At 40.1% G+C, this 26,978-nt stretch overlaps 1 protein-coding gene across 1 annotated transcript; it reads left to right on the forward strand.

Annotated features, from left to right (window-relative positions):
• Positions 1-524: 524 nt before the first annotated feature.
• Positions 525-25,550, forward strand: LOC308117542 (protein FAM163B-like). The gene is made up of 3 exons (XM_080476481.1): positions 525-1,597; positions 20,073-20,188; positions 23,882-25,550. The coding sequence occupies exons 2-3, from the start codon at positions 20,096-20,098 to the stop codon at positions 24,317-24,319; spliced, it is 531 nt and encodes a 176-aa protein (XP_080332607.1). The 5' UTR covers positions 525-1,597; positions 20,073-20,095; the 3' UTR covers positions 24,320-25,550.
• The last annotated feature ends 1,428 nt before the right edge of the window (positions 25,551-26,978 follow it).

The following is a 26,978-nucleotide window of genomic DNA, read 5'->3' on the forward strand; positions in this document are numbered from 1 at the left end:
GAGTTTAATGAACATTTTGTTCCATGTTGAGGACAGTGTGTTTTTTTCCACCTTGGTTGAACCTTGAGCAGAGGACAGGTGCATTATTAAAATGACCCTTATGGATTTAACTGTCACATAAACATCTTGTTAGGATGATCAACAGCACTGACTTCAATAGGAAGCTAAATCGGTATGCTTTTTAATGCTGCTGCAGCCTGATTGGAGGTTGACTCTCAGTTGTCAGACTTGTGCGATAGAGTCGAATGACACTTTCAGAACTGGAGCATGTGTAAGGGATCTTGCATGGCTTTTTTTCTTGGACATTTCTGCACTTGATACAGTTAGATTGAATGTGCAGTGCAGCAAAATTGTCACAACATCATTTGTCTTCAGAAATCATAAAGATCCCTTCAAACAGCTTTCAGACTTCAATTTGGGAGCCAGCATCTCCTCCTCCTCCCATTTCAGCACCCATAGCCAATCTGAGCCTGTGACTAAAGCGCCATCTCCCAGGCTGTTCACTCCAGGCTGCATTCACTCACAGGGTCTGCAGGCACTGACTGAGAGCCACCTCTGGATTAAAGCGCATTTTTTCCTCCCTTTTTTTAATTCGCCCGTCTCAGAGCCTGGACGCAGGTCGCGCTTAAAAAAAAAATAATAAACACATCTGCATTTACGCAGTAATCCAACAACCGTGCATCAACTAAATAGTGAGGTACATTGTTCAGAAGTGCACAGCTTCTCCACGACTGGCCAGTCTGCTTTTCGACGAACATCAAAACGCACGCAGGCTCACGTGCAGCAACGGGGAGCGCACCGGGAGAGAGGAGCGACACAGAAAGAGAGAAGCCGACAGCAGGGAAGAAAGGAAAAAGCCCGGAGCAACCCTACACCGACTACCTGACCTCGACCTCACGGCACGGTGGAAAAAACTGGCTGTTGAAATGGAGATGGCAGATTCTCTTTCATCCCGTCTCCTCCTCCAACTCGCGCGCTGCCGAGGCTGGCGCTGATGATGAGGATGATGAAGAAGATGATGATGATGATGATGGTGTTTGCGTAGGAGTATTTTATTTTGCATCGGTTAGCCAGTCTGTACTGTTCAAACAACTCCAGAGAAGCGGTGGATGGTGTTTGTCTGATTCCAAACATTCCCCCAGAGGTGTTCTCATTATTGGAGCCGGACCCGTTTTCTTTCTTTCTTTTTTCTTTTTCTTTTTTCTTTTCTTTTTTAAAATTTTACCTTCGGAGTGTTTTTTTTTTTTTTTTTTTTCGTCTTTCTGCAAGTCTGGAATTGGACAGAAAATGTTTTGCATGACAAGAGGGCGATTTGAAAAGTAATCTTCAAACAAAGAATAACAATATTCACCAGCTGTTTTTTTGTTGTTTTTGTTTTGATTTATGCGATATTTTAAGAAGATCAGGCACAGTGGGCTTTGTTTTTTGCCAGCTCCTGTTTGATTAAATTCATCACTTTACCCTCACCTCGCCATTGGTTGCATTATCCTAGTGACTGAGGTCGACACTAAACTCCAACCAGCAGTGATCGGGACCTGAGCTCCACGGAGCAACCACTTCATAGATGTGACCCTGCGAATTCCTCTTATCGATGAAGGTAATGCCTTTAAGGAAGCAAGCCGTGCTTACTCCATAATTTACCATCTTCCCTGTTATTTTAGATCAGCTTAATTAAGTCATGCATTGATAGATATATGAATAATTATATTGATAAGGATAGCGCTGACAGCAACAAACCGTTTCCTCTTTCAGCACCATGGACAGAACCATACACTTGTCACATGTCAAACTTGGCTGCCTTTACATCTCCTTATTTTATCCACAACATGAATAGTCCATTATTGTCTATATGTCCAACACTCACTATAATATACACGTGGCAGTGTAGCTTCAGAAGCTTTCAGTGAAAGCTGAGAGCAGAGGATGTGCAGGTTGAATCAACAGATACATTAAGTCATAGCTGAGAAGCAGAGGGTTAAAGGCTGCTTAGAGATTCAGTGTTTTTGTATGAGGTGCTTGCTGACTGGCTGGATGCTTTGCCACATGCTGACTAAACAGCATGGCTTGTGAGCCACGGCTACTGTCACCAACTGTTAGCCACGGTCATATCCAAACTGTTTGTTGCAGATATTTTTAGGCAGGATGGAAATGCATTTCGGTCGTGAAACACACACAAAAAAAAACACTCACTGAAATGCAGCTAAAGATGACAACATGTTTTTGGAACTGGAGAGCTCCTGTAGATGCAACCCGACTTAGTACCTGCTCGAAACACAGTGGTGGTTAAAATACCCCGCTAATATGTGAAGTAGATGTGGGAATGCTGGATTGATTAGAGTGTGCTGAGTCAGACTAATTCGCTCTAATATTAAGAAAAGTGTTCCCTTTATAACCAGCACAGAGAGTATATTCCTATTAAAAGTAATTTACAAAAAGCTGTGATGGCTGTTTTAGTTTTACAATGGAGGGTTGGCGAAAACAATCTGAAGTAAGTAATACACCCTAACTACTGTTGTGATATTATTCAAACTCTTCAGCCCAGCTGTTATTCCATGCAAGAAAATTAAAAATAAAAAACTTTCAAAGTAGGGTGGTCTATGAGCAGAAGTCATTAAAAGTTCATATTATGTGGGAACATGTGCATCACATATATGTTTACTCTCCCTTATTATTCTTAGTATCACAGCTCTTTCTCATACTGCTTTAAACAATAATAGAGCACTAAAGAGTTTCTTACAGTTATAAGTAGGATTAGTTTCTGTGTCGAAGTCGGTGGCCGTTAAAGTAGCCCTAAATATGTCACTTTACTATAACAAACACGAGTACAGCAAATGAGCCAATTCCACTTGGTGCATATGGTGAGTGTTACATCAAGCTAGAGTTGCGAAAGAAAATAAATACACTCATACTGTGGTTTTAGAGTCTTCGACAGTGAAAGAAAAGGCGGGGCTTGCGTTCCCATGGCGACTTCCTCAGTGACCCTCAGACCAACCTTGGCCCCCTGGGAGATCAGTCATACTCCTACACACACACACACACACACACACACACACACACACACACACACACACACACACACACACACACACACACACACACACACACACACACACACACACACACCCCTCCGAGCATGACTATGAGAGACTGTGTCTTTCTTGTCTGCCTGCTGCTGCTGTTTCAGCCTCTCAGTCTTTACAGCAGCAGGAAGGAGAAGAGGAGAGAGAGAGAGAGAGAGGGAGAGAGAGAATTGAAGGACAAATGGATGAGTAGGATGGAAAGGCAAATTTCAAAGACAGATGGGTAATGAAAAAGATGAAGAAAAGGTGTGGAGAGAAGGAGGCATATAAAATAGGGAGAGGAGGAGGGGGAGGTTTGAAGAGTGCAAGACTAGTCAGCAGTGAGTACAGTTATACAGGCAGCACGTCACTTCTTTGTTGTGGGCATTTGGAGTGTAGTCACATATCAGCTTAATTACCTTTAAAATGCACTATTGGGAGGAAGAATCATTGTGCATCTGCTTTGGACTGAGATAAAGAGAAGTGGAGTGGATAGATTGAGACTGGGGGAGGGGAATATGGCTGCTCACTGATCATGTTAAACAGTCACCATCCGTTCCTCCCTCCCTCACTCCACCCCTCCCCCCCCCCCCCCCCCCCCCCCCCCCTCACAGCTACACCCTGACATGGTCACACATCACCCTTGTGCACGGACATATTCCCACGTACACCCCAATGCACCCAGCATGCGCACCAGGCACGAACACACATGTGTGCACAAGCCATTGGTCAGCTGGTCTCATCCCACTGAGTGATTGTGAAAAACTGAAGCTTATTTGCAAAGAGGAGAGTTGAGGGAGGGAGAGCTGGAGGAGGGTGTGGGCTATGAGAAGCAGAATAAAATGTAATACTATTCATATGTCTCATTCATAGCTCTTTAACATTCATTCAATGTAAGAAATATCAGCACAAGTATGTTGTGATTTGTGCCAATAGTTGCATGGGCCACAAACTCAGCAGTACACCAACAATTGCAAGTATTTCTAACTGAAATATATTGAACAAGATACTACACCTGGGTGTGCTGTTATTGTGGCTTTTCATGCCCTCCCACCCCCCACCCCCACCCCACCCCCCACCCCCCACCACCACCACCAGATGAGCATCATTATGAAATTATGTCTGATGACATAATGAATGAGATATGTGGGACAGGACAACATCACCAGACTTGCTTAATAATCAGACTATGCAGAATGAGCAATCAGATAATCAGGCAGGTTGTACACAAACCAGCAGTTTGCCACAGTTTTCTCAAACAAATCACTTCAACGTTACTACAGCAAAAACCCCTTCATTGTTTGTTGCAGTTCTGCAAGGCATTCACAAACTGTATAACATCACCCCTGTTAAGTGGGAAAGCATGATCCAGTGAATAGACTTGCAAAGATTCTATGGAATGACTCATATTTGAATTTATCATGTGATAAAATGCTAAAACCAAGGTTTTTATATAATTTATCCAACGGGAGTCCAGTGTTGCTGTGGTCCCAGACCTCAGCGCTCGATTAAAATGTTACAAGACTCAGTAGGAATGATGGCTGTGCCTACGTAAGATGAGATCAATATGTTGTAAAAGCATGGATTTTTCCCCCCTCTCGATCCTTGTGCAACTGGTCTGTCTGTCTGCACATATGGCCTGCAGCAGGCTGCATACATTATACACCAAACATAAAGGCAGACAGCATATTGTGCTCACTTTGACACTGTGAATTAAGTCTGTAATCAACAGTATATGTTTCAAGGACTCTGAAAGCATTTTCATGGTCCAAAGCATTTCTTTTTCATTGTCACTGTTGGAGCATGTGGAGTTATGATGTTAAATCTGAGACTGAAATGGTGCAAATGTCAGCAGGCTCTTTTTGGAAAGTGATGAAGTGAAAAGAATTAAAGAACAAGCCAGCTCAGCAAGATCATGCCTTAGTCTGAGTACGAGTTCACTGTAAAAGTGCATATTGGGACAGAGTTTGTCATTCATAATTGTGTTTTTTTATCAATGTTTAAACCTATGTTTTTATGTATGATCGCTCACTCTGCAGTTCCGTCTGAATCCCCCGTCCTTCGCTTTTATTCACTTTTCATCAGCCCAAAAAGAATGAACTCAATCAGTCGGGAACTTTTAAGCAGAAATCGCCCACTCGAAAAATAGAAAAGGTGACGGTAAAATATCAGTCAGTAATAGGCCCGTCGCCATAGCAACTGAAGACCTGTTCATAGCCATCTTTGCGTAGACTGGCTCTTGAGCGCTGACCATTAGCAGTAACAACCAGGCATCTGCCCGCCCTGAGCTTTTAACACATTTCCTTTGACCATCTTTACAATTCATCTACATCTTCATCTTCTGTCCTCTCAGGGGTGCCCTCTGCCACCTCATCTTCCTCTTCCTCACTGTCGACTTACACATTTTCCTCTCCGTTTTTTTGCACTCCACTCCTGCTCTATACCCTCTGCCTTTTTTTCCCCCTCATGCCTGCTAATTTCTTTAAGTTATCTGTTATTACTCCTTCTCATTGCCTTCCACAGTTTAATTATACATGTCCACTATTGTGTCAACATGATGCTGCAACTCATAAGAGGCACTAGATCAGCAGTAGATAACTGTCAAGTGTACCACTGAGAGTATTCTGCACGTGTTGCATTACAGTCTAATTCTAACTTTATCCCCTTATTGTGCAAGTGAGCATATTTACTGATATAGCTTTTCCTATAGTTTCTTCCAAACTCCTTTTATTGTGTTTTGCCTTTGTCCAATAATCCTTCTCCCATCTCTTGCTCTCGCTCTCGCTCTCGCTCTCACCAATCCTCCCTCCGTGGCTGGATTCACAAACCTCCTCATTGCCCTTCCTCTTCTCCTCTTGCCTGGCCGCTCCATTGTCAAGATCATTTTACCTACATAGCTCTCACCTCTATGACATACAGTTAACCCATATCAGCCACATCTCTCACTGTCTTGTCCCACAAAGCTGGACAACCAAAGACGTCCCTTTAATGCACTCGTTCTTAGTCCCGTTCATTTTTGCCAATTTCCATCGAAAACCTTAACATCTCCAGGTCTGCTTCCTGTCTTTTTGTCAGTGCCACTATCTCTAAACTGTACAATGAAATTGGGCTTACTACTGTGCGTTACCTTTCAACCTCGCTGGGACCCGTCGATCACAGATCACTCCTAACACACGTCTCCTTCCAGTCCACCGTGTCTGTACTCCAAATTAACCATGAGAAATTAGTAATGGTCACAACACAAATGATTGAATGCTTTCGCTGAACTTTGATAATAGATATTTTTCAAGTTTGCATGTCAGTTCTTGTTTACAGTTTTTATAATGACTAAAACGCTGCTTTGTTTTGGAGAAGCATCTTTCTCAGGGTCTGTGCTGTTTGCTGATTGCTGCAGTTCTGAAATGGAAAAAAAATTATAAAAACTGTCCTTGAACATACTGTATGTTCTGTGCATGTAAATCTAGTACAAGCAACTGTATGTACATGTTCATACATACGCCCAGTGCATCTAGCAAGTCATGTTACGGACCCTTTTTTTTTTTTTTTTTTTTGCAAACAGTATCTTGTGGGAAGTTTGTGTTCAATAGTGGAAAGAATTTGCAACACTATTGTAGAACCTTTCGCTTGACTGAAACTCTCTGGGAGCTGGAGTTGATCTGAGCTGACAGTGGGTGAAGGCAGGTCACACCCTGGACAGGTCACCCGTCCATCACAGGACAAACAGCGAGGGACAGGCAGTCACACACATACACATTGACACCTAATGTGAATTTGCACTAATGTATAAATCAAAGACACATGTTTTTGTAGTACGGGAGGAAACCAAGGAGTACCTAAATAAAACCTAGACAAGCACAGAGAGAACATGCAAACTGCATGGATTATTCACGCAACTACCGTAACTCTTGTATTCAACCTTATTTACTAAAGCTTGAAATTGTAAAATGTGTGTGATTGACATTAGTATTACACTTTCCAACAGTTTTGTCACACATAAATTGAGTTAAAGGGTGTTTATTCACACTGACTTTTAAATGTCATGAAATTTAAAAAGGAACTGATTCCAAAATTGTTCAATTTCCAAGTAGAGAGTCACACCTGTGGATGTGGGCTGCTGTAAATGGTTCACCTTTTATTTCACTTAATGAACTCTTTTCAGCCTGACAAAGACTACTCAAAATCTAACAGGCACCTAAATGAAATGCAGCAGTGAGGACATTTTGCAATTTAACGGTTACAAATATAAACGCGAGTGTTCACTGTGCAGAATAGGTCATAATTTCCGCACAGAACAGACAAAATGTGTACAAAGTGTTGTTTTTCAGAGCTGTTTCCTTCTTTATGTCAGTTACACTCAGACAAAAGCAATTTCCCCTTTCAAGATACCTTATCTGAAATAAAGCTGGCAGCACATAAACGCTGTTTCAAGCTGCGCCACATGTGAGTTGCATATAGATGTGACAAGGCTTTGGTGAATTCTGAAATTAAGGTTGTATGCGCTTCAGTCTGATTTCACTTTATAAAACTTTTGCAGATTGATGTATTGTTCCAACAGAGGTTTTGTGCAATCTGACTCCATAAATGTATTTTAGGCACAATCTCTGGTCTGAATTCACTTAATATATAATGGAAAGTGGAAGGCACTATCTTTTTGAAATGACAACAATGATATCTGATTGCTTACTATACAAAAGGTTGCAGATCCAGTGCGATATGATGAGTAATGGATAAACATCAGCTCTGTGCCAATGTTGTGATGAAGAAAAATTGATTGATTCACGAGAAAGTCTCATGTGGCATTTGAGGTGTTTTTTGGGACTGAGTGTGTCCCATGTGTACAAACAAGGATGCACTGTGTTATCGGTATGCCAGTGGTGTTATACCGTGAGTTTTAGGTCATATACCTGGTGTTACCAGGACAACAATACTCTGGAAATCAACTAAACGTCATGCTCTTCTCTTCTCTTCTCTTCTCTTCTCTTCTCTTCTCTTCTCTTCTCTTCTCTTCTCTTCTCTTCTCTTCTCTTCTCTTCTCTTCTCTTCTCTTCTCCTGACTGCAGCGGCAGGGGTTATGTTGTGGTGAGCGCTTGGATAACCAGGTTAAAATGTTATGATATGACTTGACCTTCACAAGACCACCTCTTGTTTGCTACATTTACCATGGCATCTGGCCAGGTGTGTGTGTGTGTCTTTCTGTGTGTGTCTCCCTAAGATACTCTATGGTGCATTTTAATGCATACATTTGGATGGAATATCCATTACCCGTTTCGAGGTTACTTGTCCTTCACTTTAAAGGAGCTCAGGACTCTGTCTGCAAAAACAACCTACCTTCCTCTCAACCTTGTCTTCTCTTTCACTTTTCTTTTAATCTGTATTTGAAAAGAGAAACATTATTCCTCATCTCTGGAAACCAAGAGAAATCCTGTGTGGGCTGCTGGAGACATTTGAAGGGAAGAAACATTTTTTTTGTGCAATTGAAAAGAAAAGAGTGGAAGAGGGTTAAAAGTTACTTCTACCAGAGTTCAACTTCAAAGTGCCGTAATGTGCAGGAATTATAATGTCACATAATTATAGTGTTTTTCACCCACATGTTAGGGACTGATCGATGTGGGTGGATTCTTTCTGTTTGCCACAAACCTTTGTTTGACAAGATGACAACCTGTCGCACAGTGGGGCTCAACCGGCTGTAAACACTATGGTTTTCGGAAATAGGATACAAAACAGCCATGAGTCATGAACTGACTTCTGGCGGTGAGTTGCTTTTTTAAAAGCCTGTACTCCGTTTAAACGATGACCATTGGTAGTTTCTCTCAAACACATGGGTGAATTTTTCACAAAGTAATCAAAACTAACTAAATTAATCCAATCTCACTTAATGGCTGAAGTTTAATAGCCTATAAAATCCTGTTGCTTGGCAAGAGATTACAAAGTAAGGAAAAAGTCTAAAATTGGAGCTCTCCTTGTCAAGTGTCAAGGAACGATGTAATTTAATGGTGTCTTATCTAATTAAGGACGAGGAAGGAAAATCTATTACTTTTATTTTAGGGCACCAAATTACTCTGAACAGAGGAAGTAGCCGGCGGCAAATTGTGTGTGTGTGTGTGTGTGTGTGTGTGTGTGTGTGTGTGTGTGTGTGTGTGTGTGTGTGTGTGTGTGTGTGTGTGTGTGTGTGTGTGTGTGTGTGTGTGTGTGTGTGTGTGTGTGTGTGTGTGTGTGTGTGTGTGTGTGTGTGTGTGTGTGTCCCTGCTTTAAATATGTTGCATTAATGTGTTAACCTCTCATAATGAAAGACTTACTACAGTATTAGTTGGTAACTGTTGTGTTTGGATTCCTGATGTTTTTCAGACCTAATGGAGCTCTGAGTGTTTCTGCAAACTGTCTCGCCTGACGCTACAATTTCTCAGGGGACCATTTGACTGGCACTGAACTTATAAACCAGGAACAAATCAGTGACAAGAGATAGTGTTATCGGACAGAGCCTCTTCAGAGTACAGAAAAGAATAAACATGGCACAGAAGCACATTTTCATTTTGCTCTGTAGAAGTGAAAATACACTTTTGCTGTTGTTCATTGTTGAAATATGAACTTTTCGCATGTCCTGCCTGTTGGTCCAAAAGTTAATGGGATTTGTGATGGGAGCAAAAAAAAATTGTTGTTCACACAAACTCTGTAGATTTCAGGTTTTTATACAGCAATATGCTATAAATACATTGTGCTGCTAAAAATATCTTAAAATGGTTGGAAAGACAGAAGCTGTAAGTGATGTTGCATCATCATGTCGGGCACAAACTCATCCATCGTTATCTCCTGTTTTTTTTAAAAGTTTTTTTAGATTTAAAGGTAACAAGACAACAAAACCATTTGCAGAATAGGCGAGGACACTAAATCAAATTACAAGTCAGTGGTGATTTTACCCCTGCCGATTGTATTTAAGCTTAAAAGCATCAAAGTATGTGTCCAGGTGGGCACTCTTTTGGTTTTAAAAGAATAGCAGGAATTGTAGCCTTTCATTTGTAACAGAGGTTATTTTTTGACAACAATCCAAACACTAATAGAAAACCCCCCCATTGACTTTTAGTTGAGGGTGACTCAAATGCAAAGATCCATCATCCCTGCAGCTCTGTAAAATTCAACACGAATGAACAGAAAGGTTGCATATAAACTACACACGAGATAAACTGCCATAGCTTTACTCAACGCAAATGTAATTTCTGCTTTTGCTTTGAAGGTATTTGTAGGTGACTGTGTGTCAGGAAGATACAGACATGTTAGGGTAGTGCTTGCTATAAAGCATGAAATAGTTTTTTTTAATCTAACTTTATGTAATAATTCCAGTACGTATGCAAATATGAATAAAAAGGTGCAGATATATGCTCTAGCATATTAAACAGGTGCACACACTGAACATACCTATTCACACACACGTATACATACATATATGTAATTTTTATTTATTTATTTTTTCACAGTTTGATTAACCATTTGCATGTGACAGCTTAATTTAAGGATTTTTTCTAAATCAGGTTCAAAGCGCCAACAGGAAACATTATATATATATCTACAAAAGCCTGAAATCTTTGAGCCCGTCCCCTGTGAGTTCCTTTATTTTCCTCCAAGAGTTGAGGTGTACTGACTCAGATTTAGGACTAACCGCTGCAATTCAATCCATCAACTGTGAAGTTCAAGGGACTGTAATATCTCTGAGCCAACTTCGACTCCTGCTGGTGCCAAGATTATAGCCTGTCATACACAGACTAGTGGTATTATTTGCACAGCGGAGGGTAAGAGTACAGTATGACAGATGGGAGGAGCAGGAAGTGCATTGACAGACTGACAAAAATGTGATTATACTGTATGCAATTATTTTCAGGTGATTTGAAAGCGAAAGCTCATTTTCTTCAACTGCAAAGGAGGACAGACCAATAAATGTCAGGAAGACGGATAGATGTCATTGTCTCACTTTAGAAAAAAAAAAAATATGTAATTGGCTCTGTAGTGGACAACAAAGAATGAAACGGACATGAGAAACCAAGGCTCTTCGATCAGTTAAAGTACGTGGAAACTGTTTGAGAACATTTTAGCAATAGAGAAGGTTTTCTGTGTCTACTGCAGACACACAGCGCTCACATAAAGTCTGCAGTAATTTAGTTTCCTGTACTCTGGCATGATGAGAACCTGCACCAGAACGATTGAGAAAAATACTCAAATTATAAGTTTCTCCAGGAGCACCATGTTCTGCTACATTTCTGTACCAATTGCATGAGCTGACTACTCCTTCGGGTTTGATGTGGAGGCAGGGAAAAAAAAAAAAAAGAAGTGGAAGTGCAGTGTGAAAATAAAATGACCGATTTCACATCTTTACCAAAGTGAAAGTAGGGTAAAGTAGAAGATCTTACAAAGTAAAAAATGAGTTTTTGAATTTATTGATACATAAATTTCTTGGTGTCTCAACAGTGGTGTTGTTGAGGGCAGGGAGAGAGGCGTCATACGCAATAGATAAAACTATTATTATCATTTATTATTCATTTATTTGTGAATAAAAAAAAACCTGTTTTACATCAGCCAATATGTATGTAATGTGATCACGCTTAAATTGGTCAACTTCATGTTTCACTAACTCTGAGGTTAAAACAAGCAAGGAACCAGTTTAAAGACCATAAGGAGGATAAAGTACAAATAATTTGAATGTAGAGTGTAATACTCCAAAAAATACTCAAGTAAAGTAGAGAAACCTAAAAACATCTCTTTAAGTACAGTAACTTAAAACAAATATTTGATTACTTACCACTTCTGGTGTGATAAATATTGATGACACAGTAAATGCTATATTAATTGTGCATTCTCAATACAATTACATATGAGTTATGTTGTTCAGAGGGAAAGTTTGGCAAAATACAATTTTGTATTCATCTGCCCGGTTTAGCAATATTCATTTTAAAACATTGTTCGTGTCTTCAAATGAAAAGTAGTATTACTGAATTAATAAGTACTCCAGTAAAAAGCCTCAGTGGACAGTATCAATTCATACAGTATGTTATGAACGAGGTGTTTCCATATGCCTTAGTACTTCAGAGCACGTACAACCCAATCAAAGTTAGAGCAGCGCTTCTTACATTAGCCTGTAATATGAACTAGAAGAACAAAGAAGCAAGGTCATTCAGACAAATGACAGACATTTAGCAGGCTGTATAATTAAATGAAGAGACCCCAAGGTCACTGTTAGTTTTTTTTTTTTTTTTAAACATCCTCATGGGGCTATATTCATACCAGCCGAGAGTCATCTCCATGATGTATCATTCATAGAGGGGAAATAATTACAGGGATGTTGCTCGGACCATGTTTTGGGACGTGCTAAGGATGAAAACGATTTCATTTGTGGCTACCAGTGAAAATTAATTAATCTTCATTTGCTTCTTCTGAAACCTCACATTGCTCTTTTTTTGTCTGCCCAAAGAGTGTTTTGGATTTCTCCGGTGCTGCCTGATGCAAGGTCGGGGATTGGAAATAACTGGAATGGTCAGTGGCTTTCATCAGCGGGATGGGGAAAGAAGAGAGCTTTACCTCAGGCTTGTGTGTGCTGTCATTATTCCTGGAGGTGGAAGCAGGGACATAAAGAAACGGTGGTAAAAGACATTTATGTGTGCCTGGTGAAATTTCTAACTGGAACAGGGTGAGTCAGGAAGACGGCATTGAGTAATGTCATAGTCGGGGCCAGTGTGGTTAGGCAGGATGCTGTAGATGACGCAAGTATAAAGAGGCTTAAGTAAAAATGAGGAATCCAATCAGAAGTAGGTTAGTTAAGGTATTTGAGTCAACATTACAGCTTAGTTCTGATATTAAAATACTGTATGAGTAAGAAATAATCTTCAGTAATTTCTTTCGTACGTGAACTATTGACCTGGTAGGGGTATCATCCATCCATCCATCCATCCATCCATCCATCCATCCATCCATCCATCCATCCATCCATCCATCCATCTCTGTCCCCGACAATGTCCCACAGCTCTAGCTGCTCCCAGGCCAACTGAGAGATATAATCTCTGCAGCAGGTTCTGGGTTGACCCCGGGGCTTCATCCCAGTTGGACTGCCAGGGCAGACAGGCCGAAAATCACCAAGGGGCATCTTAATCAGATGCCCAAACCATCCCAACTGGCTCCTGTCAATGTAGAGAACAAGCCGCTCTCCCTCTTCCAGATGATCAGGCTCCACAATCTGTCACAAAAGGTTTGATAAACCTCCATGCTTGAGGATTGCAAATCAATGTGTGCTTTGCCCAAAAGGGTCACAGAGAGTCCTTCCTTCCTGGAGCCAGCCCCGCTGAACCCTGGGCCATGGCTGTCTAACTCTGATGAGCAGCGCCTGGGTGTCAGGCTGCGTGAGAGAGCAGAGAGCCATGTGATGGTCTATTTGTGACATTATCATCCATTCATCTATATTCTAAACTGATTCATCCATCTTTGTGTTGTGAGGTGCTGGATCCTTCCTTCTGTGACATACATCACCTTGTCACGGAGTTACTCGTGCACGATATATTCCGGATTTTATTGGTACCAGTGAACATGATCTATTTTAGCCACATGTGATGATTTATTGTGAATCTGAAATCTGCACATTTCTATTAAGCTGGTGGAAACTGGGCTATTCTGGAGGCAAGTGTCTTAGTTCCAACTAGATACCGAAATTCGGGAGAAACAGTTAACCTACCAACACAGGGAGAACACTCACTAATTATCATGCTGGGAATCATTTTGATTGATTGGGACACGCTTGTACTGAGAAGAGTGCATGCTAACCGGTGTACAACACACAATGTGATTTAAAATGCCTGTCGACACTTCCATTGTTAATGATTGTCTGTTTTTAAGACACTTAAAAAGGTGGCGCAAACTGATTCAGCTGCTGTTAATGTGGTGAGAGGCATTTCTTCACACTTTATTAGAAGGCATTTTCTGTGTTGTACCTCTGAAACATGAGAAGAAGAAGAAAAAAAAAAACGTTAAATGATTGCAAACTGACAGCACAAGGAATTTGCATGAAATTTGGCATGCTTCATGCAGGATTTATAGAGGACAAAAATGTTTGTATAATAAGCTTTGTCAGTATTGATCATTTTGGTTTTTTTTGTTGCCAAGTTGAAGCTTTGTTTCGGACAACAAAAAACGGTACCTGAGATTTGAAACAGGTTCTTGTTCGGGAAACTTATAAACTCCCAAGTGTGTTTACTGAAAAATGCAAATTTTTCCTGACTGTTTGGCTTTTTTCATTTCCTTAAGAGCCATGTGAGTGTTTATGCACAGTGGCGCGTGTGTGCAAAGTCACCCTCTGACAGCTACAGTTGTAATGGAGCTCTTCCCATTGTTCTCAGGGCATGTTATTGTCTCTTGTGTACAGCTCAAATCCACCACCTAGTGCATACTCCTCTCCCATTGAACCGAAAGCCTGTCAACAGCCATTATTCCGAACAAGACCTCTGCTGTGATCCCTGCCATGTTTCATCTGAGCGTGGCAATTTATTCCAAAGCCCACTGTCTGAGCATGTTAGCTACTGCTAAAATTATTACATGTGAGTGTTTGTGTGTGCTTGTTTGCGTTCGCAGCTTCTTTTTTTTTTTGTATGTGCTCCGAACTCGTACTTGTGAAGGAACACCAGCAAAAGTAGCTGAGTGGACAACTTTGATTTTTTTTCTAGCACTATTTCAAAATAGGGGTCTGAATTTAATTTGTGTCCATGTGTGCCTGTGTGTGAGTCTGTGTGTGTTGTAATTAACACTTTTTATCGCCTCACTGCAACACATCCTTCTCACACTGATCTGATTAATGGAGCCTCAGAAGATACACACACCCTGTCTAGCCAGCTCTATGACTAACGCTATCTATATATCTGTACATACAGTACGTGCATGTGCGTTTCCTCATTTGGAGGATGACACTCTGTGTGTGTATAGTAATGACTGTAATTACTGACAGGGCCTACAGTTTTGTGATGCACTTGTCCTTTTTGTTTTGTGTTCTTTTTCAGGTGTTTTCATCATTTGTGTGCAACCAGAAGTCAATTTCCAATCATTTAACTCAAACCTGCTTTATGAGGGCACTATGGAAACATCCTGATTTTGTCTCTTATGAATCCGCATCACAGTTTTTCCCTTTTTGGACCAAATAATATACATATTATGATTATTTGGAATATATGATTTAAAATTGTATACTGCTTGAAATAGTTATGTGGCTCTGTTTGAAGTTCGTCCAAATTCGTGTGTTGCCTCTCATGCCAGCCTTATTTAATGACACTGTTGCGTTAAAAGGCTGTCATTCTGAATGCAACTCACTGGGGTGTGATTTGCCTGAGGGAGTGGTGTCACATCCTGACTCTGCTAAATCATTTTTACCGCAACGGGGGTTGGATTAATCTCCATAGTGATTAAAGTCAGTTCACCAAAAAACTGAACAAAAAAAAAAAAGGGTCATATAATTGAAAAGTGAAACAGGGTACACGTATTGAGAGTGAAACTTTAAATAATTCTACACTCACGGGCTGCTTATACTTTGCCTTATGTAGGCTGAACGTTGTTGGAGAATCTTGGAGAATAAACAAATTGTCTGCTCGATGTTGCTTCTGTGAAGTCAGAAGCGTCTTTATATGAAATCCTGCAACGTTGGATCTTTTCCGCCTCAGGTTTTTTTAAATTGAGCCTCATTTAGTTGCAAATTCTCTCCAATGTATGCATATTATATTCATCTCTGAAATGCATGCTTTAATACTTGTAATATGTATACATGGCACTGTATATATAAAAACTAAGCAATTCTAGTAGTTTGTCAAAATTTACTGTGAACTTTAATAATCGCTTTAAATCTTCTGATTTTGAACAGATACAAACTGCATTCTGCTCTTTGACCTGCTCGTCTGCTTTCCACCTTTTGGGAGAAAACCCACACATGCACAGGGAGGACATGCAAACTCCCTACAGAAATGTCTCTGAGCTAACACTGTCCTCTTCTCATTATGAGGTGAGACCAGTGTGTGGCGCACATCTGGAGCTACTGCTGCTATAAGTTTCACTGAGTAACTGTCAGTTGTTCAAAAGGAAAGAGACGGCTGGACTTTAAAAGACCTGCCTGAAGCATTCATAACAGCTCTAAATTTTATTTAATTAAAGGTCCCATATTATGCAAAACTCACTTTATAAAGGTTTTGTAGCAGTAATGTGTGTCCCCCATAGCCGCTCACTTGTTTGTTCCACTTAAAATTGAATGTGTACTCATACAGGTGAATCAGAGATTTTTCCCTTCATGACATCAACTGGGGATATAACCGCTCCCTCTGATAGTAGATACTCACTTTGATCATCCCACAGGCAGATGAGCTCTATCCTCTAAAATTACGTGCGTGCACCGTTTTTTCTCCACACAAAGGCTACCGGAAAACAGACATGGTTTTGGCGTGATCAGACACAGCTCATTAACTTTTAATGCTATAGACACAGAAGCAGTCTGTTCTCAATAGAGCTCACTCGAGGCACTTTTAGACTGGCTGAAAATCAGGACCAAGGCTGGCTTTGGGGAAATACACTTTGAATACAATGTTGTTGGACCTCTGACACCTACGTATGTGAAATTATTGAAAAGCTTTATAATGTGAGATCTTTAAATAAACTTGGTCAATGTGGCCAGGTCTTTTTTTACTGACAGTTAGGATCGTGCAACATTAACGTCTAAAAGGTTTGAGGCTAAAACAGTGTGTACTTGTTGCTGCTCCTTCATTGATTTGGTCTGTGTGACTTTCAAATCACATTAGAATCCAGTTGCACTGCACCTTGAGTGGATAGCAGTTTATCACCACAGCAGATATCGTAGCTTCAGTAGAAACACCATTCTAACTTGTAGGAGAGTCAAATTATAATGAAAGGCAATACGACTGAATTAAATTACCCACTAAGGATTTCAGTGTGATTGGGTGTTTTTTTCAAGGTGATAATATCCCAGCTGCCTGGTGACTCTGTAAATAACTAATCTACTCTCTCATACACTCTAAAGTAAGCTGAATGTGAGTAGCTGGGACATCGTTTCAGCCAGGTTGTGAAATGATGAACCGGCGCAAAGTCAATGTAAAAGAAACATTGAATCTATTATATAACTATTTATTATTGCTTAGCTCAGTATAATCCATATCTTGTGTAATAACTTTCGCAGTCCTTTTTTAGTGTTTCTATTTTAAGGTGTGTCCACGTCACTTTTTAGTTACATCTTGACAACACAGACCAATACTGCAGCGCGCTTGCTGCTGATAATGGCGTGCACCATTGAGTCATAGCTTAGCAACAAGCCTGCTGGCCTATTTTTGGTTTCAGGCAATTATCCACAATACAGTGTGTTGCTGTGGTCTCATGACACATCCATATTGTGGATGTAATGAAGGGAAAAGGGCCCGTGTCCACATCTGTCAAGGGCCTGCAGGGTTTTTCCAAATATATAGAATTGTTTCCTAACATGGTGACTGAATGACAACTTTTTCATGTCTATTTTCACACTGTTGTGAGAAAACATGTAGTACATATAATGTTTTTGTACAATAATGTGACATCACCGGTGCAGAGGTCAAACAAAGAAAGAAAACACACTTTATTTATCCCTTTGGGAAAATTATTTTTCTGTATTTAACCCATCCTGTTCATAGTTAACCTTAACTACACAGACTAAGAGCAGTGGGCAGTGCCCACAGTGGTGACCTCATCTCAGCAGTGGGATTTGAAAAAGAAAAAGCAACATAGAAGAAGGAATGCAGTATTATCAGCTCGAAGGAATATACTTTTCACAATCATGTTTAATTTTTAACTGCATTTCTCAGTAAATTTCCTAATCTTTGTGTAGATATTTTCAACTTTTGAATGACTTAAACATGCACATTTTTCTTTATTAACATTCGTAATCTTGGAATAGAAGTTTTTTTGTTTTTTTTAAATGGTGCTTAATATCCCAGTTTATATACCAAAATTAAGATCATAGAACATATATGCAAATGTTTAGGTTTTATTATTGTTACAATTATGTGAACACAGTGCAAAATCAGCAGATGTAAAATGAATATCTGTCCCTGGAAATCGACTCCCTCCAGAGCACGCTGACCGTTGTACAGCCTGTAGGCCACAGATGACCTCTCTTGTCCTTGTTCATCCTGCATGATGTCAAAGATACGTCAGTAATCACATGAATATTTGTGTACATGATGCATGCGTACTTGCTTCTATTTATGAACCTCGATAGACTGGCACTGCTTACGTGAAGGAAGCGGAACTGTTCATTAACTTTAAACTCAAGCTGCTCTCAGAATAATTCAACCCAAGTAGGACATATTTTGTTAAATCTCAGATTTGCTGTAAAAGACATTTGTTGACAGGGACTTGTTAAAGCTTCATGCTTAAAAAATAATGTCGGTCTTTGCATACAGCTTGCAACCATCACACCTATGATCTTTTTTTGATCATAGGTGTGATTTTTTTTTGATCTTCTACTAAAAATAATGTTTTATAATTTCTTTCTTTGTTTATTGCAAAGATGCAAAAAATACTTTAACTTGGGGCTCAACCCTCCAAATTAGTCCTGAGTTTTTAGAATTTCCCCTTGTGATGTTGTATTGCCTAACCCCGCTACAGGCCAAAAGCTATAATAAAAGGTGTTCAATAAACCACACTGATTGTTTCACGTTTTTGTGCAAACTACCAACGTACATCAACTTAAAGAGTTTAACTTGTCATTGGATGATGTAGAATTTGTGCGTCACTCAAAAGGAAAGCATGCTCAACCTAAAGCTGCATTGATCAAGCCCCATGATAATGAATGTAGATGTGCACTGCGAATTGGCAGAGCTTGATCAATATAAGCTCAAGGCCCACGGCCAACATCTTCACTTATCATCTATCAAAATTCACTCGCAGCCCTGCACTCGGGTAATTCTACTGACGTAAGCAACAAAGGTCTTGATCGTTTCCTCCCGTCTGCTTTGCACTGTACCTCATGTGATTCTGTTTCTGTGCTGGCGTCTGTTTTCCGTTCTGTTAGCTCATTGTTAAATCCTGGCAAAATGAAAAATATCTTGGTCACCTTGTTTGCAAATTTCACTCATGAAATGAATCTGTTTGACTGCTTTAAACATTAAATGTGGACGGTCCCCATCCATCGAGAAAAGCGTTACTAATAAGAGCTGTTTCATTGTGACTTTGAAAAAGTGCACCCTCAAACATTGAGCTATAAAATTTATATCAATACGGTAATTGCAATCCTGAAACCACTGACAAAGGCTGTTATGTGTATCCATATTTATAGACATTTTATTCATTTTATTTGCCTGTGGGCTGCTACTCACACAGATGCCACATCGGGGTATTGTAAATGGTTGTTTGTAGCTTTATTATTACATCCCACGTCGACTGTTTCTGCCCTCAGGAGTGGTTTTTGGTTAAATGCATTCAACCACGGGCATTGCATCAGGCTTTACATGTACAATCAGAAAACCATTCCTTTTATCATTGCTTGCATTCTTTTTCTCCTTAACAAATACCCTATTTTACTTTGTCATTGTTCCACCATTATTCCCTCCTCCTCCCACACACTCCTCTTCATTTTCATGCACCCTGTGTTTTGGTTGTATCTCTATCCATCTCTTGCGCGATTTGCCTCTTGCTCTCCTGTCATTGCTGCATCTCATTTTATTGCCGTCCTGCTGTTGAATGCTGATTCCCTCCTCTCTCACACACTTCTTCTTTGGATTGGGTACCAGTCTGGAGATCCTGTCTATATTATGAGCAGCACTTGCAGGATAATTCTATTACATGTCTCCTCGCTAGCCGGATAATTCAATAAGCACCACTGAGATGACACACAGTTATAATCTACTTAATGAAGCCACTGTACTGATGAGCTGTATGCATTTTTCCTCCTTCATTTCTTCTTTCACTTACTCCCTATCCTCATTTTTATCTCTCTGCTCCCCTCCTCCCTCCTTTTTCTTCTCGCAGGGTGTTGATGGAGAGCCTTTCGAATGACAGCCGGGACAGTGGTCATCACTGGAGGAATTCTAGCGACAGTAATATTACTCCTTATCATCGCAGTACTGTGCTACTGTAGGCTACAGGTGAGGTCACTCCTACATTCTCTTATGCATTAATTTCCTTCCTTTGAAGGTTTGCAGAGTGCAGATAATGAGATGTTCTTATGTACCACACTTCGTTGATAGCCATGAAATTCTGTATGATAATCGTGTATGGCTGCTTTATTCTGTAAAACTGTGGTGATGACTGTCAATTACCAAAGATGAGAAGGACTCTTTCTCAAAGAGTGGCGCTGCAGTGTGTGCTCGTCAAGGCTGCAGAGTCCTCCACACGTGTTATATCTTTATTCATTTTACCCAGTTTGCAGCAGCTTTCAGAAATCACGAATTTTAGCCCAGCTCAGAAAATGTCTGACTTTTAGAATGAAAAAAGTCCTACCAAACTTATTCAGACTTATTATTATTACACATCAGTATCATATTATTTAACATTAAATGTTAACAACTAACAACCAACAAAAAAAAATTCAAAAACACAATTTTGTTTTATCAAGAAAATTGGGATTACACTCATTTTTGGTCAGCATAGAAATAAAATGTATTTTGGGGTGGTACTCGATTTTAAATCTGACCTCTGACCTCTGATCAGTGTTGCCAAGTTGGAGATTGCAGCATAAACAACCTCATACGGTGGAATACATCACATCTACGTTGACAACAAATTTTATTGTCTGAATCTGTCAGGACTTTAGGTTTGCTGCTGTTCAGTCACAAATTGAAGTATTGGGATTAGATCAAATGTTCCTCTCAAGATTTACCTGGACAAGAAAGAGACACCAAATAATTGCTATTCATACCAAGAACTACGCAAATTTGTGGATCAAATTGAATGGTAATAAAAGACACATATTGCATGTAAACCTCCTGGTGGTGCTTGAAATTAAATCAGGGGATCACGAAAGTCATTAGAAATCATTCTCTAGATGTTTGTGCAAAATGTCATGGTAATTATTGTAGCAGTGACTGATGTTGCAGCCCTGCCTCGAGCAAAGCTCAGCGAAGAACACACAATCCTTTTTTCAATCCAGAGTTTGCACACTGCTAATTAAAAACAAATTCATATATATGGATGTGAATACTTTTTGATTATTGCTTCCGGCAATTAAGCAGAGGAAGGTTGTAACTGGAATATCAGGTAAATGCGTAGAAGAACATAACCAAAATAAGATTGTTACAAGATGGTGAGAAATTCAATATACATTTGCATTTACTCCTACTATTCTTTTCACACCAGCAGGCTGGATTTAACATGTTTCAGACGCTCATTATTCGCAGTCTGGATCCAGTCTACTCTACAGAGTCCTAAAGATAAACACATAATCATGCGTATCTCACGTTAACTACACAGGTCCATTCTTCTGGTCAAGTTATTTCAAAGAGGTAAAATAAGAAAAATAACATCTCATGTTGTCTCTCTTCCTGTGACGTTGTGCTCTGATGTTTAGTTCACTGGTTCTTGGGCAGGTGTTCTGTGAACCAAATGGAAATGGAATTAGGTTAAATGAGCTGCTTTCTATTTTCATGCTTGACTAACTCCAATTAGGAGGAAAAATTACAGTAATAACATGACTGGGGAACGTTACTGCAATTCCATTTCACATATCTTTGTCACAGTGAAGTAATCCCCTGAAATAATTTCACTGCTTGGCCCTTTGAAAGGCATTGCAAATCTTTTTGACATGAGCCTGTAACACAGTGAGTGGCAGCTGAACATACACTTCTTGTAATTCCATCCGATTGTCATACGGGTTTTTGTTCTGATGTGCAGCGTATCGTATTCGAAGGTCTAAGACTTTTGAAAGTGCATTCAGCTCAATTCTGCATGATGCAGCATGATGCTCAGAGCAAAAACAAAATGTTCCAAAAGGCCAGACTGAAATCAACATTTATCCATTTATAGGGCACTCATTAAAATGCTGGAAAATTACAAGATTTAACCTTGAAATGTTCTTTTGTTATAACCTCTAAAAGACATTTGAAGACTTTTTGTTATTCACTCTGAGGAAAAATCCAACATATCTATATGATATTTAAATTCCATATAAAGTTGACCCAAACTACACATAGCTCATGTTTTAATGTCCTTTTGTCGTAAAACTATCTTTAAAAAGGTGAGAAATGCCTGAAGATGTAGTGACATATTTTTGACATAAAGCTGCACATAGTTTATATGAGGACATATAAAGATTTTGAAAACGAAAACAGTCAATGGACTGCAAGTGGTTAAATGCTGTTGGACACAGAGTTGACTTTCAGGGAAATAGGCTGCCATGGAAGTGTTTGCATGCCTCAAAAAAAAAATCATTTGATTTGAAAATTCATGCCAATAATGTGGCTTAATGGTGGTTGAAAGAGGTGGACTGACATAACTGGACTGAAATTCAATAACGCATGTCCGCCAATGTGCAATAAAAGTCGAACTGAAAGGATGCAAATGTTTTGAGCCAAGCTTGATAAATTCGATACTTAAAATAGTCATCAGAAAGATGTTTTTTAATCCTACATTGAATAAGCAGGATTCAACACAGTCCAGTTGGCCAGTCTATCAAGCTGAATAATGCCATATCAGCAAACCAGGGCTGTGTAGTTGTTGTACTATTGTAAAGTGGAAAAAAAATAAAAACATGCCAGAAAAGACAATCTGCATCTCTATAAAGCTTGTCAGCAGAAAGAGGCAAGAAGTGCTATAAAATTTGTTGGAAGACATCTGTGGACTTTGAACTTGATGAAGCACAAAAAAAAAGATACAGAGTCTTTGTTTTGAGAAGTGTTTTGAAGTTCTTGAATGGGATCTGCTTGACAATATCCTCTGGGTTTTTGTCCTCCCTGTTGCGTGTTCATCTTTTCCCACCACACTTTGTCCCTCCAGTCAACTTCCTGTGTCTCTGCTATGATCCACCACTCTGAAAGCAGCCAGTTCTTTCAGCTGTTCTTTCCACTGAAGCAGACCTTCCTTGTCAAAGTCCTCAATTTTTGGGGGGACAATTGTCAAGTTATCACCCTACATCATTCGTGCTCGGGCTGACTGAGAGATGAATGGTATTTGTATTGCTTGGATGAGGATACATTTAAACTTGATGTGTCATACACCAACATTTTGTAGTTTTCCCCTCAGAGTTTGTACTTTCTCAAGTGACTCACAGCGATCGGTGAACATTTCAATGATATCAGAATTGTTTTGATGTGTGTATTACAATAGTGACTCACTACCCTTGAGAGAGAGAAGGGAAGGGAGAGAGCATTGATCCTTCATTCCCCCCATGTTATATAGACAGTATGATGGCTTGTGTGCTGTATGAATATGAACAGTTGACTAAAGACATGAGGTGAAACGCTTCCAGGATAAAAGCACTGTGCAAATGTGGTCAATTTGGCAATATCATTGGGAAATGAGATAACATGGCCAGAGGGAAATTAAGAGATCCTTTCCACTTTGAGCCGACGACAGTTCTTCGGATCAAATATAATCCCCAAATTAGGGCTTAATATTAGTTGGGGAAATGCCAGGAGTGAATTGTAAGGCTTTTCTGGTCCATAAATAGCAACAACCAATTCTCTGCTTAAGGCTTTGGAGTAAAAATTCTGCATATATTAAAGAACCTATTCAGGTTAAAGAACACTTCATGGAGCATGGAGTAGAGTGTTCCTATGGAGCTCTTTCTCTATTACAATTCACTTTTCTATACTGACTCCATCTCTCTCCTCCTTCACCACCAGTATTATTGCTGTAAGAAGGAAGAATCGGAGTCGGAGGAGGAGGAGCCAGACTTTGCCGTCACGTCCCGCCTCCCGCCGGTCCACTCCAATCACAACATTGTGGCGGCGACGGCCGCCGCCTCCTCCATCCCTAATGGCCCTGCCCTTTTCTCCACCCCGCCGCTGGCCAGGAAACTGACACGGTCTCAGACCTTCTGTCCGTCCTGTACTCACTATGAGATGCCTTTCTACCTCCAGCCCCCTCAGCCGCAGATCCACCACCAACCGGATGGGTTGAGGAACGGAGGCGACCGGATCAGCTATCGGAGCGTCCAGCAGCAGGATCTGGACCTGCCAGTGCCTGTAAACATTTCAAACTATCGTAAACCAAACCTCGCTCGCTCAGTCACCATGAGGGAAATGTTTCAACGCAGCTGCAGCATCAGCACAGATGTTTAGCCGGGTGAACTTGAACGTCAATGTTTGGTTGCGCTTAAATGAGTTGCCATGGCCAGGACCAGACTGGGCTTGTATCAGACTGTGTTTTTGTCATGTTGACCAGTTTAGTCTGAAATAGTCTGGTCTCATTCTACCACCTATTGCAGAATGGAGGACTCAGATGGCTCTCAGGACAGCTTTTTTTCAAAGGTACTATACTCAGGTCCCTGACCTTCCATTTGGGCCACATAGAGTATTTCAACCGATTAAAAATGTCCAATTATTGGAAAATGTAAATTTGATTTGTTTTGAATAGATCTTTTAAAATATAATGAATGGAATTTGTTTTACGATTTGGTCAAGTCTGTGTAGCCCTACTTCATATGGTCTCTTTCTACCTGCAACCTGAGGGGCAGATTCTTGACATGTCAAAATGAAGACTTTTGGGGAAGGGAGTTGTTTCTCTTCCATAGCTGCTATAAACAAAACATGATAATGAAATGTTTCGCCTTTCCTACAGTTGGACAAATGATGTGTTTGATCCTCTATCCACAGATAATGAAGCTTATCCTAAAACATCCAAAACCAGTGGGTAGGGGGAAATGGAATGACATGTTTTAGCTCCCATCCACAGACACTATAGGTAGATTGAACTTAGGCCATATTATACATTATAAGTCATTAAGGGCTCACAGAAGATTTTAATTCCTGCTCGTTTTCCACATACTTTCATTGAGGTCTCTAAGTTTGATGGGAGGCTGGTTTCCCTGAGCATCTGCTGACGACACACAGTGTATATACAGTATTATATACTTCAGAGGGATCAGTGTTCTTGCAGACAGAGTGAACCAGGTGCCAAAAGGAGATGGTTTCTTGCATTTGTGTGCATTTATGTGAGTGTTCTGGCATGCAAGTGTGTGCGTGTGTGTATATCTTGATCAGTTGTAATACCAGAGTTTTTATTCCATGCAATTAAACACAATCTGTCATCCCTATAATTGAACCCAGAAGCGGGTTGCAATAACATTTTAAATACTTAATGTAAAGGGTGAACAGATTGTATCCTTTTTCTCGTGCAACTTTACCCTAAATTTATGGTAATGCAAAGAATGACCTAAATAGATTATATGAAAAACTTTAAATGGATTTGCAGCTATTTTGTAAATGTATTATTTTACAGATAAATGCCATAACACAGACTTGTGTGGTAGGTGGCAATCATAGAAATAAAAATATTTGCAGCGACACTTTCAACATGATCTCCATCATAGTTCCTCACTCAAGATTCAGTTTGTGGACTTTTCACAGTGTTTTTTTCTGTTGTCTCTGATTTGTTGATATATGGATTCTTGGGCTGAAGATTCACCGTTAAAGGCACATTCATAAATATTTAACGGGCCATAACATACACTGCGGTCTCCCTCCTCTCTCAACTCGCTGGACTGAGGAATATGTGCTCCTGCGCCGATGTACTCAGCGAGCTCCTTCTGGAGATCGTTTTTTATTTTTGCGCTTGGCTGAGCGGCCTGGCTGGAGGGCTGACGTTCCGACACTGGTTGAACTTTTTGGACTAGAAGAAAAACTGAGTGAAATTATTCACTGCTTGATTTAAAAATAGAAATTCTGATGGCATTGTATGGGGGCAGTGAAGCTGTTCAGCTGTCTTTCTCGGGACCCCACCCCCACCCCACACCACACCTCCACTTCCACCTTCTCTCTTTCTCTGATCGGTTTTAAATGCCGTGATACCTTCTTCTCTTTTTCTCTCTTTGTTGATTTTTTTTTTTATCAGCAATCATGCTCATTTTCTTTCCCAAAGGGTGAAACAGTGAGTCATTTTGTTTAATTTCCTCTTGTAATATGTGCTTTCCCTGCAAATACACTCTGCCACATTACAAACACCTTTGTGAAACTAACTTTGCGAGGACTCTTATCTACAGGAAGAACTCTCTCACCCACTGCTCTGCAGCACTTGGCTCAGTGAGAACTAGAATTAGTGGTTTGTCTCAAATCACATATCATAAACACTCTCTCGTAAGCCAACACGAAATGTGCTCAGAGTACCTGCATGATGCTGGCAGCCACTAGAAAGCTGAATTTCAAATGCTGAACACTCAATGGTTGCCATCTTGGCTATGTCGCTGAGAAGGAGACACCTGCAGTTGTGGAGGCTTGAAAAAAGTCAATTAACTCGCATGTCACATAAACACTTTCCTGAATCTAATTGAGCAATTGAATGGCGAAAAAACTAACAAAAAACACTTTTTGATGGGTGATGAGGTTAAATAACATGATTTTGTTTTACATTAAGTGCTAAATGGTTCCCTCCACTTTGCACCATGCAAGGTGCACAGTGAACTAATATGTGATGCAGAGTATGAGCACCGACTCTCAAATAGTCCAATGAACATGTGTCAGAATGTGAAGACCAGCAGACACTCTCACTCTCTAAAACTTTAACTGGTCCTCACAAAGATAGCCACACACACACACACACACACACACACACACACACACACACACACACACACACACACACACACACACACACACACACACACACACACACACACACACACACACACACACACACACACATTTTGTTAATGTTATTTTGTTTAAAATAAAACTATGTGACCCTTACAGTTGCACAGGAAATGTAGTGCCATAAATAATTTTA

Source organism: Lipophrys pholis, assembly GCF_963383615.2.
Source record: "Lipophrys pholis genome assembly, chromosome: 12".
Taxonomy (NCBI): Eukaryota; Metazoa; Chordata; class Actinopteri; order Blenniiformes; family Blenniidae; genus Lipophrys; species Lipophrys pholis.